The sequence below is a fragment of the Strongylocentrotus purpuratus genome, unplaced genomic scaffold (genome assembly GCF_000002235.5).
Source record: "Strongylocentrotus purpuratus isolate Spur 01 unplaced genomic scaffold, Spur_5.0 spur5_scaffold_14, whole genome shotgun sequence".
Lineage (NCBI taxonomy): Eukaryota > Metazoa > Echinodermata > Echinoidea > Camarodonta > Strongylocentrotidae > Strongylocentrotus > Strongylocentrotus purpuratus.
The window spans coordinates 14,280,137-14,300,847 of NW_022145599.1; the positions used below are offsets into that span (position 1 = coordinate 14,280,137).

Genomic DNA, 20,711 nt, shown 5'->3' on the forward strand with positions numbered 1-20,711 from the left:
TAACAAATCATAAAGCGAAATATGGTTGAGCATCATTTGAAATGAAAAACTCAATTAAGAATCAGAGTTCTTTCTCACCTGAAAGTGGCATTGTACAACAAAAACTGTATAACTGGAAGGTACTTATAAAGCATGCACTAATGATTGGCCAGCTGATATGTCCACTTACCTCTTCAAAACAAGTTTCTTTATACAGCGTCTTTCTTGATATGATGCTGTAATCCATCGTGTAAGCCCTTTTCACAATATAATAATTATATTTATGAGTTCTGTATAAGTTTTCTCTAGTGTCAAATGACCTCTTCATAACAAGTTTCTTTGTACAGTATTTCTTGATTTGATGCTGTAATCCAATCCCTTTCACACTACCGGTATACAATAATTCTCTTTATGAGTTCCGTATAGATGTCCTCTAGTATGAATGAGCTAAAAAGCCATGTAATTGGGAGGTGGGTGATGGATGTGGTCGTTAGGAGCTAGTGTGTGTACTCTGAGGATGTAATGATGCACTCTAGTCTTCGTCTGGAAACCCGGGAGTGCTTACTTCCATCCAACATGCCATGGGATGCCATGCATGTCATGACAACTGTGATTGTTATGGCTGTGGCAGCCTGTAAATGCACTCAGAGGTATATCATGCTTATCAATAGGTATGTCCTCATCAGCTCGAGATTGCCAAATAGCCCGCTATTTCTGATTTGGGAAATAATCCCGAAATAATCTTCGCACCGGACAAATAGCGGGATATTTGCAAACTAGCCCAAGATATCTTGGGAAGATTATCTCAACCAAATATCCCACTAATTGCAACTTTGGGCTGATGAAGACGCCAATAAACTGGATAAATTGCGATCGGGATAGTTAAAGTAGCAGGATATTTGGCAATCTCAAGCTGATGAAGACAGGCCTAATGAATCTCATGATTAATTGTATGTGCTTCTATATTGCTGTGCTCGATAATAGGTACTTCATGAACAAATAGTTAAAAACAGGTTCTTTGCTTATTGGTTTGGTGCACATGGGACCCCATTTGTAATGTGTGGATCCCTACAAATGTCTCATTATAAACATGGGGCCTACATGTATATATATAAAAACCCTAAGGAGTCCTTATCCCCCATGAAAAAAAGAGTTGCTATAGAGCCCTGGTTCTAAAAATTCAGCAGGAGGGGATAGCTTTTACAGAGAATTTGGACAACTATAATTACTGTTCAGCCATCAGTCAACAGCTTCTCATAATATTTCTGTAAAATCAGAAGTTTTAAGATATATGACAAAAATTCAGTGTTGTGATACAGTGGTTTTCCCCAGCATGAAACCTTCATGAATCTTTGCCAGTCAAACCCGTGTCCACACACAACATTTTCTGTGATAAGGCGTGATTAGTTTTACCGTTTCGGGATAGTTATACAATGAAATTGTGTGTGTGGACGCTTAATACTTTAAACGATACGTCGTATAACGAAACGCAGGTTTGGGCATCGTTTCGAACTACAAGTCAATAAAGAATCACGCCTAATCACGCCTAATCACGGAATGTGTTGTGTGTGGACGTAACTAGTATAACTAGTTGAACTAGAGCGGTATAACTGGGTGGGCTTAACGTGACCTCGACCAAAAGGAGACCTGACCTCTCATTTCCGCTTCCATTTCATGACCGCAGTAGCAAACTGCACAACTATACTAGGTTTCGCTGTAGAGTTTCAGAATTACTTTCTTGTGTGTGGACACCCTGGAATTTATACAATGATTCTTTATACAAGGTTTCGTTATAGAGTTTCGGGATAAATTGTTTTGAGTGTGGACAGGCTGAAAATGTCCCAGGCTTGATGGCTCAGTGGCAGAGTAGTGGTGTCATAATTGGAAGGTCAAGTGTTTGCAATTAAAGTAGATGTAATAACTCATGGATGTACGTGTACTAGCGCCCTTTGGTAAAGTGCAATTCCTCATTACCAAGTCCCTCAAATACAACGCAGAAGGTCCCCAGGGTCTCGTTCCTACAAGCATGCTTTCACGCAGTCAGATAAAATGAATCGTCACTCATGATAATTCTTAAAGTATCTTGAACAAAAAAAAATCTAGTTCTAAATTAGAAGTCAATAACAAGCCTGTTCTACACATTGATTCCAGCACTGTGATGAGCTAAGATTTGTTTTTGCTCTCCTTTAATTTTATTATTATTTTTTTTTTTTAAACTCTTCCTGTAAATACCCTTATTTGGTTTTATGGGCAGTAATGTATTATGAAACGCATACATGGCTGGAGGATACGTATAGTACATAGCTTGCCATATTTGTACAACAGCAAATGGATCTTATTTATAGAGGGAATGGAATCATCATGACAGGAAGCTTAATTGGCACAAGGGCAGAAAGAGTTCATTGAATAATTGTGATTATAGACGCGAGACAAGTAAAACATAATATTTCCTTCCCTTCTCTTCTTCATCGCTGTCTCTCTCTTTCTCTTTCTCTTTCTACATGATCCCCTTATGAATGTCACATAAACACGCTATGCTGGAATGTCAACAATCAAATTACAGACATGCAAGTGAATGCACTGATGGCGGCTTCATCATTGCTATTGATATGAACTAAATCTGAGTTGAAATGTACAGCATAAATGAGATTATCCTGTGACAAAACCAATCAAATGTCAGATCTGCAAGGTCTTCTTCGAAATGTATGATCATATTTGATAGTCGTATAGCATTTTGATAAGAAGTCTCATCTACATGATTCTTTTGATTTCTAGCATTCATAGTTGTAGACGGGTGGTCACTAAAGCAGGTTTGACTGTATAACATAAAGCCTTCTGTACATACATTTGAGGTTGTATGTAGTTCATATCTATACATCTGACATGTTGTACAGTGAGCCTAATCCAGAAACCCCCATCTCTTTATTCTTTCTTCCCCAGCATGCACCGGGAGTACCCAAGATCCTCGTGGGTAACCGTCTCCATCTTGCCTTCAAGCGTCAGGTGAGCGGAGAGGAGGCCCAGGACTACGCCATCAGGAACGAGATGGCCTACTTCGAGGTCAGCCCGCTCTGCGACTTCAACGTGACAGAGTCGCTGACGGAACTGTCGCGTCTGGTGCTTAAACGCAACGGCATGGAGAGGTTATGGAGAACAAATAAAGGTGAGTGTAGAATTAATATCCCTAATGTCTCTTAATTTTTTGATGTAAGACATGCTGAATTTTTGAATAGGTATATTGTTACGACTCCTGTCAAATAGTTACACATTTATTTTTTAATTAATAGATGTTTAATAGCTGTCCATACTTTAAAAGAAATTAGGATCACATTGAATTTCATAAGTATTTAGATACTTGTCTTTAGGGAGATGTTTATTATTGCAAAATCAACAAAAGATTTTCATCTTGCACATATCAGATGTCAATTCGGTCCATTCTAACATTTACCCTCATAAGATGATATGCTGAAGTATGTTGTTAGTAAAAGCTACATTTCTCAAGTGCATGGTTTGTTTAACTTTTCATTAATGAATACTGATGATACAGGGAAATTAATGTGCTGTACATGTATGTTCACCTACTTACATATACAGTCAAACCTGTCTATAGTGACCGCTCAAGGGAAACACAAAAATTGGTCTTTGTAGACAGGTTACTTCAGGGCATGTTTCAATGAGAAACCATTTTTCAAGGGAAACAAAAAATGTGGTCTTTGTAGACAGGTGGTAACTTAAGCAGGTTTGACTGTATTACATTTTGGAATTTCGATGGCAAATTTAAATTGTGTCGCCCCAAGGCTGTCAGGAATACCCATTCATGATTTTAATACCCCCATTTCCTGTTCTTGTTTTCCTCTCGTACACAGTGCTAAGCCTCCAGGACTTCTGCTGCCGGACCATCGTGAACTGTACCTCCACCTACTCCATCGACAAACTGCCCATCCCGATGTCGCTGCGCTCGCGGCTCAAGTCCTTCGCCGACGCCAACCACATGCACAGATACATGCTGCCCCCGCTGGACATCCGCTCCAAGAAGCGCCGGACGATACTCAACGCTCAGGACCCGCCGTATTCAGCGCGAAAGAGTTGCATAGTGTCATGACAACGGGGATGCCAGTGGCTACGCCGAATCGGTGCCGAGTGCCGCTGGACAAAATGAACGTTTTTATGGAAACGATATACTTCCTGTGGTAGCGGGGAAGAGCGCCATCCAGTTTTATATACTCACTGCAATATTCTATGAGTAATCCTATTCCTACATTTTGCCACTGGAATTTATCCTTGCATTTTTGTATTAGCTTTTATAGAATTGTGTGTTCGATAAAAACCATGAGAATAACCATGGTGAATTTGTGTTTGTATTTGGTCTACCACATACCATAAAGGGTAGAGCATTTTTTGTTACGCTAGGGCAGTTTATTATAGTATGATAATTCTTTACCCGTTCCCATTTTCTTCTTATTCTAGACTAATGCTTTTTTGTGTGTTTGTTCCTTGTTTCTGAAAATTCTCTCGACAATCATTCAATAAACATTTTTACTAATTTCATACACACTTTTTGAACAAAATTTTGTCTTGACATCTATAAAGCTTTTATGCTTTCCTGACATAGCAACAGATAATGTACATGTATGCAATGTGGATTCCATCCATACAAATGCCATTTTTCATAGCAGGCGAATGAAATTGCCTGTAAATAGGGGTTAGGGAGAGGAATACAATAGTAAACGGATCAATTTGTCAGTGTTTCGTTTATGAATCGACAAATCTGTCATAAAAACATAAATGTACAAATTCATTGGTTCATAATATCGACGGCAAATTATGCTAACCACCATTTTGTATTTACGTTATCATTGGCTCTCTGAACCCAGCAGTATCTTCATGTTTGTACTGAAGAAGGAAGATGCACTTCAGGTTAACATAAATGAAAAGCCAAGATGAGATGTATAAACACAGCTTTGAGGTAATGATTTCAAGTCATATACACTGATTATCATGGTGAAATTCCTATATATGGTGTTATTGGTCAATAGCACTTTCAAGGTCACAAGTTCATAACTGTGCGACTTACTACCCTTCTCAATTTAAAAAAAAATCTCAAACATATACTTATCATTTAATTCAATCAGCCATTCCTCAATATTGCATTTCCCCTAAAATGTATTAACAATTGAATTTCTAATAATTCAGTGAATCATAAGATATCATAACCCCAGTTATTTTGTATTTATTACCAGTCATCATTGTATACCAAAGTCATAACATAATGTAGAACATGATATTGACTGTGTATTGTTTTGAAGTGGTATCCCACATCCGCTAGCGCAAATCGTATAGGTGGTTAATGAATGCGTCGTTCAGTTTATTTTGTCGTTTCTACTTTTATGCAGAAATATGCAAACAAAATTGACAGGGTTCTATGTAGATGTGATGACTTTTTGTAGACATTGCATTTTTTTTTACATCGGATATTGTACTGTTGTTAGATGTGGCCTGTTTATTATTCTATTCCAGCTCATGGCGTTGGAAGCTTGTCCCACAAATGTTATAAGAAACTAAAAACTCTTCATCATTTTTCTCTTCTACGTCTTGCCCTTATTCCTTATTCCACACTTAAGTATCTTCTTGTTCTGTTTTCTTTTGATAAAGGCTGTCATATTGTGTTATAAACAAATTTCACTTGTGAATACTTCACTCATGTGGAAACCTGAAGAGAACATCAATTACAAAACTATTAAAATCTTATTTCCTAGTGTTTTTATGCATTTATCATCACAAACATTAGTCCATTGCTTTTTGTAAGGTCTACCATAATCTCACCTCATGATTTCAGCTATGATAGCAGAATCTGTACCAAAGTAAGAGCTATTACAGCTGTAATAAATAAATCCATCCCTTCTCTGGTAAAAGACTTTAGTGAAAGATTTCTGGAAAGTAGTAATATAACTCTGAAAATTTTACCTATAAGTATGTCCCAAAGAAGAGTGCTGAACCTTCATTCACAAAACATTCTTGTTCTTGATGACGAACAGATCGTTTTCTAGATTTTCACTACCCAATAGAAAATAGTTATATGCATTGTATTAATTTGTCATCTAGCCATTTGTATGTTTGAATGAAATATCACCTAATGAGTTTGTATTCATGTAATTACTTCTGCCATTATGTGATCGTGTTTTTTCTTTTTCTTCTTCCGTTTTGAAGATGGCTTCGGCTGTCAATACCACTACCTCTTTTCATATGAAATGATTTGATAGACATGGAAAGAGAGGTGCAGTTATTACTGATTGTGAAATAGTAATGTCATTTGTATAATTACAGAATTGAAAGATTATCAGGATTACTTTTGGACTAATCAATGGAGCTAGCAAAAGATTGTCCAGAATCATAAGCCTTATCTTTTAGAAAAATGAGAAATTATTGTGGGCCATACCATTAAAGATCTTGTGTCACCACTAATTAGATTGATCTTGAATATGTGGTGTATGAAAGAAGTACTGAGCTCACATTTCACTGTTGAGGTACCATTTCATTTGGGTAGGTTATTCTAAAAAGATAACAAGAAAGATATATTTTGGCCATCAGGAATCAGGATTTGGATGAAAATGGTTTTGGTCTTGGTCTTGGGAATTATAGATGTACCTAAAACAAAGAGACAACATCGAATCCATGATCCGGGCCTGTTTTGTAAAAAATGGTTATCAATCACAAGTTAGAAAGCCTGTTATAAGCTACCAAAATCATTACATTTGATTTGCTTGGAGCAAACGTGTCATAGACTTTGTTTAGCACTTGTTATTGATAAGACGTTTGAGGAAACAGGGCCCTGGACCAACACTGGTTTCAATGACATTTTATATCTTCTCTGTCAGATCAATCTGGGCCCCATTTCACAAAACTTGTCATCAGTGACAAATGACAAGTTTAGTTATAAGCTACTGAAATCCTTGCTTCTGATTGGTTATCAGCCGATTTCTGTCATTTCTCATTAAAAAAAGGCTTTGTGAAACAGGTCCCAGATGTACATTTGTAAACTACATTTATAAAATGCATTTATTTTTCATTTATGATCACAGTTTGTACAAGGGTGTCATTCATTCATTCTCATAGCCTTTTTCTGTGTTTCACTATTGATATATGTTCTACAATTATATAACAAAAAAATGTGATGCAAATGTAAACAAAGCCAAGTTCTGTTTTGAGTTTGTCATATTGGTTCACGTGAGAATAAGGGTTGTGTCTTTTGATCTATTCTGTTGCCAATTCGTTGCCACTCTTTGTAAATATAAAAATATATGTCATTCTTTTATTGTGGTATGTGCTTCGTAGTATGTGTGGTCAAAACCATTCCTGGTTGAATGCTTGAAATGTCTGATTCTTGTGGAAAAAAATCAGTGCAATCCATTCTGAATAGTTATCTTACAAAATAGTTACAAGATATTGGTGTGAAAGGCCCGATAGTCCTGTTGTGACTCAAGAAGCAAACTCTCACTATGAAAATGACGGAAAAAGAAATCGGACAAAATATACAGTTCCTCAGGTAGACAAAGGAACATCCCTTCACTGCTATTATGTAAAAATGTATAGAACAGGTGAATATGCATGTGACACCTGTTCTACACATTTTTACATAATAGCAGTGAAGGGATGTTCCTTTGTCTACCTCAGGAACTGTATATTTTGTCCGCTTTCTTTGTCCGTTATATTCATAGTGTCTTTGGGTTGTTTTTATCAAGGTGTAAAAAACTTTTTTTGAGTTCACTGATACATGAAGCACCAAATGCAGAGCTCTTTAATCTGTGCAAATTTCGTTAAATCTGGAATAGAATGATTAAAGGACCTTGGTCCAGTCATGAAGCGAGAAATCAATTTCATAATGACATGATTTCTACAAGATATTTTTGACAGAAAAGTGGCAATCTTTGTGAGATGAAGACGCTGACACTTTAAAAACGCTCTTTTAATCAGTGGGCTTTAAGTCGAGGATTAAACTGGACTAATGATTGTATGCTTTTATTAGTAATGGCCTATCCAACCCAACATTGAAATCCATAGGACTGGGGGCAATTTTACCCAGAGCTACTGAAATAGCCTTTATACCCTTACATGGCCCCCTGAAAATGTAATTCTTAAGGGAATTACTATTTAAAGAGTTGTTGACAATTTGAAAAGAGCCTCAGATTTTTAAAAGGGCTTTTCCACTCTATAAATAAATGTATTAATCAATTGAGAGGTCTGTGTTCATTTTGAACTATAATAATAAATCAAAATCTTACTGGTTTTCCAAGAATGGTGGTTTTTGAAGAATAGTTTCTTGTGCCAAATGCATATTGGCAGTAAGATGGCTTCAGGATGTTAAGATACAGTGAAACCTGTCTATAGAGACCACCCAGGGAGACAAGAAAAGTGATCTTTATTGGCATGTAGTCTTATGTACAGGTTCCTGTAGTACATGTTTCAATGAGAAACCATTTTCAAGGGAAACAAAAAAACAGGTTTGACTGTATCACTGTTTTCTATTTTACAACCCAATGTCAATGTGGTAAGAATCAGTCACTTGAAATATGACAGTTTTTTATGAGCTAGCCTCTGTCTTGTGTCTTCATATGTGATTTTACCAGTAGGTTCATTCCATCTACCTTACCCATAAGGCATCCATGCATGCAACCTTTTATCCATACATTCTCCCTGTTCAAATCGTGAGTTTGTTATAAGTTGATTGTATATCCTAAACAAATATATGTAGTTAATTCCCCTCTCCTCTAACAGGTGAAATTATTATGGATCAATTTTTCCCACAGGAATAGCATAGATACCACCGTTTCAATTGCAGCATATAATCACTTTATTCAGGTGTTCTGTAGGTGTTCAAACATAGATTATGATTCCAATTTTGAACTAGAGTGTGGTAATCCTTGCATTCATGTTACTGCTTATTTGCTATGCAGACGTTGGTGTTTGTTTATCAGTTGTTTGTTTTTGCTGGTGTTGTGTTTTTGCCGGTGTTTTTTTCTGTAAGTAAATTGGCCAAATATTTTGTATGATAATGAGTATATAGTTTGTACATAATGTGAATATTTAAAAAAATATGAAAAACTGTTGGAATAAAAAAGAAGAAGAAAAGGTACATGGTTTCATTTTCTGAGAAGTGCATTATGGTTATCAGTAGAGAGAGTGAGGAGCGTGAAGATATGTAGTTTTGGGGTAAAGAAGTCTGGAGAGAAGCAAGAGTGGGAATGATGACATGCAACAATTATTGTGAGGACTGAGGAGGGGAGGATGATAGAAAGAGAAGTCTCAATGAAAAGAGATGTGAGAGACTAGGAGAGAGGGGAAAAGGGAGGGAGAGGGAAAGAGAGAGAGAGGGGGTGGGAGGAAGACAGCAAGAGATAGAGGGTGGGAGAGAGAGAGGGGTGGGAGGGAGGGAGAGAGAGAGAGGGTGGATGGGATATAGCGAGAGAGAGAGAAAGATGGGAGGGAGAGAGCAAGAGAGAGAGGGGTGGGAGGGAGATAGAGAGAGAGAGAGAGAGAGAGAGAGGGGGGGGGGTGGTGAAGAGGTTGAGTTGAGAGAAATGGGAAGTGGGATGAAGAAAATTGGAGAGAGATGGAGACAGACAGCCAGAGATTTTGTTTCAAAGACAGTAGGGAGTGTGCCCGCAGATGATGTGATAAACCGTTTTTATGTCCGTGTTTGGGTAAACTTTGGGATAAAGAAGGGTAATTGGTGATTATCAAGTGCATTTTTTCTTCCTGAACTAGAAATAAAGAATCTAAGAATGTCTTACATTATTCAGATTCTGGAAGCTAGTCTTTCTGATTTTAACGATTCTCTAACTTACAAAACATTAAGATATTATACTAAATATTTCAATTTTGCTCTCAAATCGCAAGATTTATGTCAACAAAATGGATTCAGATCACAATCATGATCTTGAAAATGATCTCTCATATCGAGTTACAAATGTAATCAAACATAATTGACCACTTATAGATATTTTATGGAGCCTGTAGGTTCTCTACAGTGCTCTCCATGTTTATACTTCCTTCCTACGATGTAGTGCCCTCTTAATCTTGATTCAATATTGTGATATTTTATTCTACATCGAATTCTTTTCATAGCACAAAGCGGGTAGATTGCACTTGTACTACTTGTCTAGTCTTTGTTTACTTCCGGGGATTACGTCAGCCTCCACTTTGGGAACTTCTTATCACGTGATCATCACACTTCGTGTTTCTGATGTGGCGACAACGTCGGAGGATTCTGCGACGAAATACACGAAAAATGGTGGTATTTTCACATCCTATCCCATATTTTCCAACTTAGATGAAAAGGAGCAAGCATAAGACATGTTCAGGGTTCTTCAGAATCTACCACAAAGTAAGTTACAAAGCGTAAGACATACATAATTGTTTACATACAAATTACAGGTACCGGGCCGGTGCGGATGCGGTGCGGTGATGTGTCGTGTCGAATGATACGGTATATGATGTGTGATCTTGCGCTGTGTGATGCGATGTGGGCGTGTGTTTCTGTTTGTTGAAATGTACCCTTGCAATTGATATCAAGTTTCTCAAAATTTAACTGTAAATGTCAACATTAATGAGAACAAAGGTGCTTGTATGATGTATTCATCAGATAGCAGTTGCAATTGCAATAAAATAAATGTATATTTAATTGTCAATGTGAATTGGTATTTGTATTGTAGATGAGCTTGCATGATAATTGATTTGATGAGTGTAATTTTGTAAACAAACTTACCATTTACACTTAAGATTTAAATAAATAAGTCTAAATATTGTTGAATAAATCTTCTCAGAAGTTAGATTGATAAATTACTTGCCCAAGTTAGGCCATTTAAGTAAGAAATTTAGGTATAATAATTGAGGTGTTCAGACTGTGTTAACCTTTTACAGGCTTAGACCTAATTTAACTTTAAGTTTAGCATGGAGTTGTTAATATTTTATTCAAGTGGGGTTTAGACTTGGTGATTGAGGCAAAGTTAAAAATGATTCCTTCAATTTCCTTGTGTGTTATTATTAATTTCTCCAAAGATTTGTTTGAGAGCTCATTATAGAAAATAAAGTTCACACAAGTTTGATTTTGTTATGTGTTTTTTCATCACTCAGGATTGTTCAAGTCTCACCATGGGCATAGTGGAGTCTACTGGGCCAATAGAGGGCAGCCTGTGGCTGAATCTCAACGCAGGAAGTATCAGGATAACATCATCGTGGTCTCTTATCCAAGTCATGACCTAGATGCAAGGTACATTACAGATAACAAATTTGTAAATTTAAATTTGGCAGTTTTGAAGAAAAATATATAAATTCTCCAAGAAATAAGGCTTTTGATTCATTTTACTTACTAATATAAAAAGGTTTCTCTGGACTCTCCCAATATGTTCTGACACCTGTAGGTAACACAGGCTACATGCATGTAAAAATAATGATATTTTCTGCCATCTGCCATGTATTATATCCCTATGCTAACTTGAACAAAAACAAATTGGCATTTGATGTAGTAGTGTGAGAATTTAGGGCAGCCATTCTCTCATAATTTTTATTGATAAATTATCTTTTGATAAATTATGATGAAACTGGAATTGATCCAGGGAAAAATCTTAATTGTCAACACAGCATATATGGACACACAACATGTAGTAAAAACTATTTAGTCTAATTATTAAATATCCTTTTTGCTACTTGTACTATTATCAACATCATGAAGGTAAAGTAAAGAAACAATTGATATGTTGTTATTGTCTTATCATTTATGGTAGAAATTCATTTAATGCTTGAGAAATTTTTCCTGGTAGCTTGGTTTAAGCCCGAGTAATGATATGATTGCAGGGCCCTCAGGGAGAACAGTATGAATACTGATGAGGCTGCCCAGGGTAAACAAGAAATGTTATTATTATTATTATTATTATTATCCTTTCCATCTAGCCTTCACACAAGCAGCCGCCTTGAGAAGGTTGGACACCAGGGGAGCTCTGATGAAGAATGGAAGAGGAGCTTCAAGCAGCGGATAGAATGGGACTCCTTCCGAAGGTCTAGCTATGCCTCAGAAGCTCTCGGATGGGTAGGTTCCTTTTTACTTTTTCAGCCATTGTTGATCCACTGCAGGATGAAGGCCTCAGCATGATGTCTCCAAATGTCTCTGTTTAGTGCTTGTTGGTACCAATCAACCTTTACGCAGTACTGCTGTAGCTCATCTCTCCATCTTTTTCTTTGGCGTCCCCTGTTATGTTTTCACTCATATGGTGTCCAGTGAGTCCCTTTTTACCAGTTCACAAATGTATAAAAATGCGATGCATGCTGTTTCTACTACAATAGTAACTATTGCATACCCTCAAGGGCTGGGCACATACCACCAATCAAAAAAAATATAACTTGAACAATAGTCAATATAGAAAAGACATCAAGTCCAAGAAAATCTGTGCTGAAGGCTTATGAGAATGAAAATTCTATTCCTTGTTATGAAAAGTGTTGAATTATGACAAAGAAGAAAAAAACATGTTTCGGTACTAGATTTCATGAGTAAGCTATCAATAAGAGACCATGACTTGGTTAAGATGGAAAGAGTGAAATAATTTTAAAGGAAGCATAGCAAAACTAGACTTGAGAATGCTCATTCTCGTTTTTGAATAAAATGGTCAAAATTACTTAAAACACCCAATTTACTACAGAGGGAAAATATCCATTCTCTCTTCCTAATATTTACTGCATGTTCTATTTGTCAATTGATTTGTGCAGGGCTCCATCATTGTTCTGGGCCTGCAGCTTGGCCGCTTCTTCTCCACTGGTACACCTGGTGATAATCGTAGGACGATACACGAGAGTCTGCTGTCCTCTATCGCTCACGTCCTGCCGTGTCCGTACTCGTCCAGCCATGTATCGCACAGGAGGAGTATCCTCCCAGAGGAAGAGACGAGCGAGAAGAGAAGGGAAGAAAGCACTCGATCTGCGTCTGATGAGAGTTTCTCGCACCTGTCGAATGAAAGCCAGTATTGGGATTACAAGGTTGGTATAGTCTGTACAGGTTTCATCTCACGACCTGTATTATCAAAATTGCATTATCTAAAGCTCTTTTATCTAGTACAATATTATATATTTTAAATCTTTGTGATATACATTCAGTTGATTTAATTATTATTGTGCAAATCATAAAATTGAAAAGATATTTTATAAAAATATGTCAAGCTTTTTTCAAACTTTTGTTGATTTATCCATGAAGTAATTTGTATTGTAGATTATAGTGAGTGAGTGAGTCTCTATAGTGAATATATTGTGTTGTGTAAATGAAATTATTTTTATCATTACAACACCCAGATTTTAGACATGAAAATTTAGTTCATTCCCTTTCACTTTTGTTCTGAAGCAAGGTATGTCTATGTATGAACAGATTGAATCTTCAATAATATTATTAGACTTAATGTTCTAATCTTAAGTAATCTTCCTTTCTGCAGCCCTCTGATGGTCAGGCAGGTGGATTGTTCAAGACGAGTCAGGAGAAGTCATCACCATCCTCCTCCTCCTCCATCTCCTCATCCTCCTACCTTTCTTCATTCAGCCACTCCACAAATGATCCTTCCATCTCTCCATCTTCCATCCCAACCGACATCCCACCTTCATCGAGCAAAGAATCTGAATCGCCCTTTGACCAGGTCACCCGGCAGTGCTGGGGTCGGGTCAACAACATCATCGGAGGTCACCTGATGTCGGAGGGAGAGGAAGAGAAAGCTGTCCATCATTTCAGGATAGCCAGTGAATCGGGCTACAGCAAAGGGCAGTACAACCTTGGCATGTGCTATGAGCTTGGGACAGGAGTTCTTCAAGATGATACCCAGGTAGGTGGCAAATTTCACAGGATGTTTTTATTTAGGATCAGGTATTTGACTTAATGATGATCATCAGATGAGGAGATGCAATCAGAGTTGTGTCTAAGGTGATACAGCAGTTGGGGACAGACTGATAGTGGGGATATTTTGGGGTTTACCTGTGGAGCCATCAGTATTTTAGTTGGTGGGCCAGTTATGGTCAAAGGAATAGTTGAACATGGCAGAGTGTCCCAGTTGCACTGAAATCCTAACTGAAATCTTAACTGAAGTAGTCCCAGCCCTCACCTGCAAGCAAAATATTTCTTTCTTTCTGTAATCAAACAGTGGATTTTGGAATGATCATTTGCAAAGAAGCGTGTTTAGGTTGCGCTATAATCTCATATTACAAAACATTTTGGCGCCAGCCTGCCTGGCAAAATATTGCTGAGCTGTGGATATTTTATGTGATGTAAATTTGTATCCTGAGAGATAGCTAACTGATATCGTTGTTCATGTTATCCCTGCCATGGTGGTTTTGTTTGATACATATGTATTCTTCTGTGTTTTTGTCAGGCTGCTGTGTTTTTCGACCTCGCTGCCCAGCAGGGTCATTCACAAGCCCAGTACAAGCTAGGCACATACCACCTGGATGGGAGAGGTAACGTGGAGCCGTGTGAACAGACCGCCCTGACTCTCATCACACAGGCAGCTGAAGGGGACGTGGTCCAGGTAAGAGAAATCTACCATGATTGTATTTCATATCAGAGTGTATGACAAACATACAGATTACAGTAGAAATGCATGAAGGCTCGTTCAGATAGTTCAGATATGATGCAGTAAACCACTACACACAGAGAAAAAAAGCCACAGTTTATTTATGTGTCCTGCACACATTCACCTAGCTTTGTGTCTATAGCAAATGTAAGTGTATTAATACAATATACGCCATCTTAAGAAGATCTTGGTCATCAATATGCACCCTTAAGCCTTGTAGATATGCAGAAATAAACCGTGGCAGTTTTTGTTGAGATGGTGTAAATTGTAATACACTTCACATTTCAGCTTGTGAATCACACTGGCAAGACCGACATTAGACCGATTATGACGAATGTCATTACTTTAAGTTTGATTGGCCAAGAATCTGTTAGTAATCAGTCTGTTTGGTGGTGTTGATGGATTATATGGGTTAAAAGGTTAATGTACCTGCTTTCAAGTGACCAATGACAAACAAAAACCTGAAAATTAAGAACACTTTTGGCAGCAGATACAAAACAAGACAGTTTCAAGGGGTCAATGTATGGATATAGTTGGAAACAAACTGGGAATCTTTCCATCAGTACACATTCAATGTCAATATCAAAGTGCAATGATTTTGGCATTGTTTGTTTACTTAAACCATTCTAGGTGCAATTAACTTGTAATGTATGGTGTAAGTTGAAAAGAGTCAACCATTGTGTTTTTGTTTATTTTGATATCCAGGCTCAGAGTTACCTTGGAATGTACTACATGACTAGTGAAGAACCTGATCCTGAGAAGGCAGTGACTTATCTACAGGCAGCTGCACAGCAGAAGGTAACAAGAAAGCAGTTGTCTCTAAATGTGTTACCTATTTCAAATTATGGAGACCCCAGCCCTCTATCTGTGCTGAAAACTTCAGAAACTTTTGATATTTTGAGAATCAATGAAAATCCCTGTAGGATATGTTTGTGTGTATTTGTGAAAGGTTTCATTTTGGGCAAAATATAAGGGTCATTTAAGGTCTTTCAAATATGTGAATCTCAAGGATATGAGCTCTCAAAGATAAATTGATAAGATTTAGAGTTCAATGGTCATAAACCACACGTCACAATCCTACCTATATTGATAATGTAAAGACGCAACAACAAATGACTGAAGAGTATGTAAATATTGATCTATTTAATTTATTGTCAGATGGTTGAATTTTGAAGTGCTAGACCGCTGTACTTGAAACTTGGTAGTTAATTACAGTGTGTGAGTGGTAATTGGACAGTCCACATTAACCTGTTGCATCATAAAAGCCATTGCCAATGTATGCTGAATGAAAACATAACCTCTCCAGTCTTCATCCGTACTATTCAAAATACTTGTTTCTTTTTAAATATGACCCTGTGTGAATGTTGCAATCCCTTTCTCTAACATCTCTTTATTCATCCTGACATTGCAGGATCCTGAAGCTCAGTACCATCTAGGACTTTGCTACGAGTATGGATGGGGTGTAGATACCAACCAAGCGAGGGCGTCGAGTCTCTACCACTCTGCAGCTAGCAAAGACCACGCCCCTTCACTCTATTCGCTGGCTCTCTTCCATGAACAAGGTCTAGGAGGTAAGAATTATGTTAGGATGTGCTTTTGGGGGTGGTAGGATTGTAAACAAGGAATATTATGATTGAAGATGAGAGACTTGGCCCCTTCTTATAAACAGTTGTTATCAATCACAGCTCATTTGTGATTGATATCAATCGCAACTTTGTACATCAGAGATAGGAGGCTACAAACCTGCGATTGACAAGGGGATTTGCGATTGTTTCAAATCAATCGCAACTCTTTATAAGACGGGGCCCAGAGGTGTCATGGCTTTTGATTCAATGTGAGGGGCTACATGATGGAGGATTGAAGCTTTTAAACTGAGAGGCACTCAGGGCTGTCGTTTAAAGCCGGTAACCTGTAAAACTTGCCGCCTATTCACTCGTTTCTTACCGGCTATAATTCCTATAATAAACCTTGCAAAAATCACAGAAAGTAGATCTAAATCAATGCTAATCCAAAATTTCCTTAATTTCGTCCAAGATATAATTAGTGCCGCACATACACGGCCGCAGTCGACGAAATCCCTTACGATCACCCCGGCCACCCCCCCCCCCCCCCCACTCAGAGGTCGGAATGACCGCATGCGTGTTGCCAAAATGTCCGGTAAAGGGGTACTTTTCGTGCGACAAAGTCCGGCCCGAGAATTGTAAAAAAAAGGGGTGTATTTGACTTTTTACCCGGAGATTTCTTTAAAAAGGGGGTATTTTTCTTTTTTTCTCTCATCTCTTTGGACTCCTGAGAAATTATTCCAAATTTAGGGGGGTACATTGAGTATTTTTCCTGATTTAGGGGGTCTCCAAGGCAGGAAAAGCCCGCGAAAAGCCCGCGAAAGGGGGGTTCGGAAATGATGGCAGTCCTCAGATAGGGGGTGCTTTCAAAAAGAGGGTACGAGCATATGCGTACTCTAAATAACACTGAGTGGGGGGGGGGGGCCGGGATGATCATGAACGCGACGTCGTCTGTACTTACCTAGACCTATCTATCTAACGTTACATCGCAGTTCTCCCCCCACAGCGCGGCGGCCAAGCCCGCCCGTCCCTACCCCATTGCGATCCCGATGTGCACGCGAGAAGACGATGCACTGCACAAAATATATACACACTGATCATAACAAAACTGAAGCTAGCTCGCTGTAACCAAACTATCCGTTGCCGATTTGATATTTGAAGATCACGGAAACCGGGGCCTATACACGTGCGTGCAATGTCTAGAGACAACGTACTTTAGATTCTGAGATGCGCAAATCGGCAACAGAGTTTTGAACTCGGCTGAGTTTAGGCCGGCCACGGCCGTCCCCGGCGGACCCCCGCAGCTAGCTCGCATGATATATGCAGGCTCGCGCTCTGCGAATATTCAAAACTAACTAATGGGGAGCCAAATAAAAGTCACAAGTAAAAAAAAAAAATCAAAATCTAGCCTCTGCTGCCCATTATTTAAATACTGTACATGTATTCAACAAATCATGATGTAGAAAGATTGAGTATGGTGCATCATCTCAGTTTAATTAAAAATTACAAAGTAATGGTACAAAGTGATAAATAATTATCAACTTAATAACTTTTCTTATGAGTTATGATTGTTCATGTAATATTAAACATGAACAATATGTGTGTTTATTACAATATATGTGTAATACAAGGTAGGAAAGATAACTACAAATTTTCTTCTTAGGTATGCACCAGATTGCACGATTTCAAGTGGAAAATCCCAAAAGGTCCCTACCATGGGAGGGGGGAAACCCCCCTCCCACACCCTCCCCCCTCGGTCGCTTCGCTCCCTCGCAGTGATGGTACCTCCTATAAAATTCAAATTACCTCCTTCAAAAATAGTTAACAAGACCCCTGGGCACTCATGTTTAAGATTTCTACTCTAAAATCTGATGTTTCATCCCCTCTTTTTAGCAACAGAGGAAAAAAGCAAACTTCATGAATGCTTTTTAACTGATCTCCAACGTTATATCATATTCCCCATTTCCAATCTGTGTTTTGTTTGGCAATTTTACTGAATTAGTGTTGCTCAACATGCAAATTCAAGATTTTAATCTTTAAGTGATTTCAGTCTTTTAAATTATTGTAGTAATTCAGAATCGATATGGTCCTCAAGATTTTCAGATATTTTATCCATTTTATCTTTATTAATAGGTTTGCCAGAAAATCCATCCCATGCCAAGGAGCTGTTTATCAGGGCCAGCTCATTGGGTTATGAGAAGGCTACAGAGAAACTTCTTGAGATGGACTCAGAAGAAAGTGAGCTCAACAGATCCAGACTCAGATCAAACTCAACTCTGAGCTCAGACTCGCTGTCGTCATGGGCAACGAACTCAGAGTCAGGCTCTGAGAGCGCAGGAGTTGGTGAAACTCTACTCAATTCATCCTCAAGCAGTAGTATAGACTCAGAAATATCAGTGTGTTTCGATGCAGGAGCACCAATGTCGCTGACATCATGGGCAACAAGCTCAGAGTCAGGCTCTGAGACTGCTGGAGTAGGTGAAACTCTACTCTCTTCGTCCTCAAGCAGTAGTATAGACTCAGACATGTCGGTGTGTTTCGATGCAGGGGCACCGATGTGTTTAGACTGGAGAGATGTCCTGCCTCACACCAGTGGTAGTATACATGTATCGTTCAGCGCACCCGAACTCACCAGTAAGAAGAGTACATCGATAGTGGATGGTAGTGGAGATGTGCATTCCATCCTGCACAGTTTGTCCCTTCTGAGTTTTCCCACCCTGCACCAGGGATGGAAGGTCAGAGGTCAAGATGGTCAGTCTGATGGAGAATGGACAATAGATCCTTTGGGATTGACCGTTGATGTTTCCGGGGGTCAGGATCCTCGTCCTAGCAGATCGGGGAAAGTGGTCTTCCAGCTTGGAGGTCTAGACGAAGAGGACAATGTAGACTGGTGTGAACCCATCAACGCCATTGGTCAACAGAGACTGGTGTCATTCAAGAGGGCTACAGCTTTTGTCTAGTTGCAGTCAATGACTGAATGACATTATGTAGGGTCCACGAACAATGTCATCATGGAGATACCAGTGCAGTCTTACACCATTTGCAAACATTTAGCAAAAAAGTCCTTATTTGATGTCTGACTCCCAGGCGGAATGATTGGGACTTTTTACAGAATCAGAGCCATATCTATACACAAAATTTAGGCCAGCTTGGGTTCATTTGGTCACAATATGGTGTATATTCTGTTTGACCAACAAAGCAGTAAATGCCATATATTGTGCCCAACTCAAACTCTGTTGGCCAAACTCTCCTAATCAATGAATCTGAGAAAGAATGTTAGCAGAGTTTTTGGTGTATACATGTAGATTAGCGTGTCCCACCTAGCAGAAAGTATATTTGAATTAATGTACATTACATGCTCCAAATTCAGTTTATTTATCTCTAGGGATCGGCATGCTGAATCCTGAGACTTCTCTATGTGGTTGCTTGGTTGTTGTTATTCTTGTTATTTTTATGCCTCCGTTACGAAGTAGCCGGAGGCATTATGTTTTCGGGTTGTCCGTCCGTCCGTCCGTCCGTACGTCCGTACGTCCGTACGTCCGTCCGTCCGTCCGTACGTCCCGTTCTCGTGATCGCGTTATCTGAAGAACCGATTGATGGATTCCTGCCAAACTTTGGTCATGTATGTTACTTGCAGAGCCGATGAACTGAGTAGATTTTGGGGTCACGAGGTCAAAGGTCAAAGGTCACAGGGCTCATTATGTATGCAAAAACAGCTCGTGATCGCGTTATCTGAAGAACCGATTGATGGATTCCTGCCAAACTTTGGTCTTGTATGTATCTTGCAGAGCCTATGAACTGATTAGATTTTGGGGTCACAAGGTCAAAGGTCACAGGTCACAGGGCTCATTAGGTATGTAAAAAGAGCTCGTGATCGCATTATCTCAAGAACCGATCGATGGATTCCTGCCAAACTTTGGTCATGTATGTATCTTGCAGAGCCGATGAACTGAATAGATTTTGGGGTCACGAGGTCAAAGGTCAAAGGTCACAGGGCTCATTATGTATGCAAAAATAGCTTGTGATCGCATTCTCATTAGAACAGATTGATGGATTCCTGCCAAATTTCGATCATGTATGTATCTTGCAGAGCCAATGAACTGAGTAGATTCATGGGTCATGAGGTCAAAGGTCATGGGCTCATTATGTATCCAAAAATAACTTGTGAACGCATTCTCATTAGAACTGACAGATGGATTACTATTTAACTCAGGACATCTTGCAGAGCCAATGAACTGAGTAGATTTTAGGGTCATCAGGTCAAAGATCAAAGGGTCATATATGTATATGAGAAATTGCTTGTAATCACGATATTCTGAGAACCTCTTAATGGATTACAATTGAACTTGAATTTGAAAAATTTCTTCTGTTTTGGTTTGTAAAATTGCTCTATGACGGAGGCATCATTTTCGACTGCGCGCAGTCGAAGTTCCATCTAGTTTTAATTTCATTTTGTTATTGTAATAAATAGCTGTGCTACCATGTTACTGGTCACCAGGTTTTTCCTCAGGCTTTTACTGAAGCATTATCTCTCTCTCTCTTCTTCGATAACAACTTTCAGCTACGGTACATGGTA

At 38.7% G+C, this 20,711-nt stretch overlaps 2 protein-coding genes across 2 annotated transcripts in view; both read left to right on the forward strand.

The window, feature by feature from the left end:
- LOC580472 (ras-related protein Rab-40B) overlaps window positions 1–5,713 on the forward strand; it is a 54,694-nt gene extending 48,981 nt beyond the window's left edge. The window contains exons 4-5 of the mRNA XM_030984261.1: window positions 2,920–3,142; window positions 3,846–5,713. Of these exons, the coding sequence (XP_030840121.1) occupies window positions 2,920–3,142; window positions 3,846–4,081 (459 nt within the window). The 3' untranslated portion in view covers window positions 4,082–5,713. The remainder of the gene's footprint in view (window positions 1–2,919; window positions 3,143–3,845) is intronic.
- A 4,471-nt stretch (window positions 5,714–10,184) lies between these two features.
- Window positions 10,185–19,582, forward strand: LOC580529 (DAP3-binding cell death enhancer 1). The gene is made up of 9 exons (XM_030984264.1): window positions 10,185–10,360; window positions 11,110–11,245; window positions 11,926–12,061; window positions 12,736–13,002; window positions 13,449–13,829; window positions 14,373–14,528; window positions 15,279–15,371; window positions 15,985–16,144; window positions 18,269–19,582. The coding sequence occupies exons 1-9, from the start codon at window positions 10,330–10,332 to the stop codon at window positions 19,093–19,095; spliced, it is 2,187 nt and encodes a 728-aa protein (XP_030840124.1). The 5' UTR covers window positions 10,185–10,329; the 3' UTR covers window positions 19,096–19,582.
- Window positions 19,583–20,711: the final 1,129 nt, after the last annotated feature.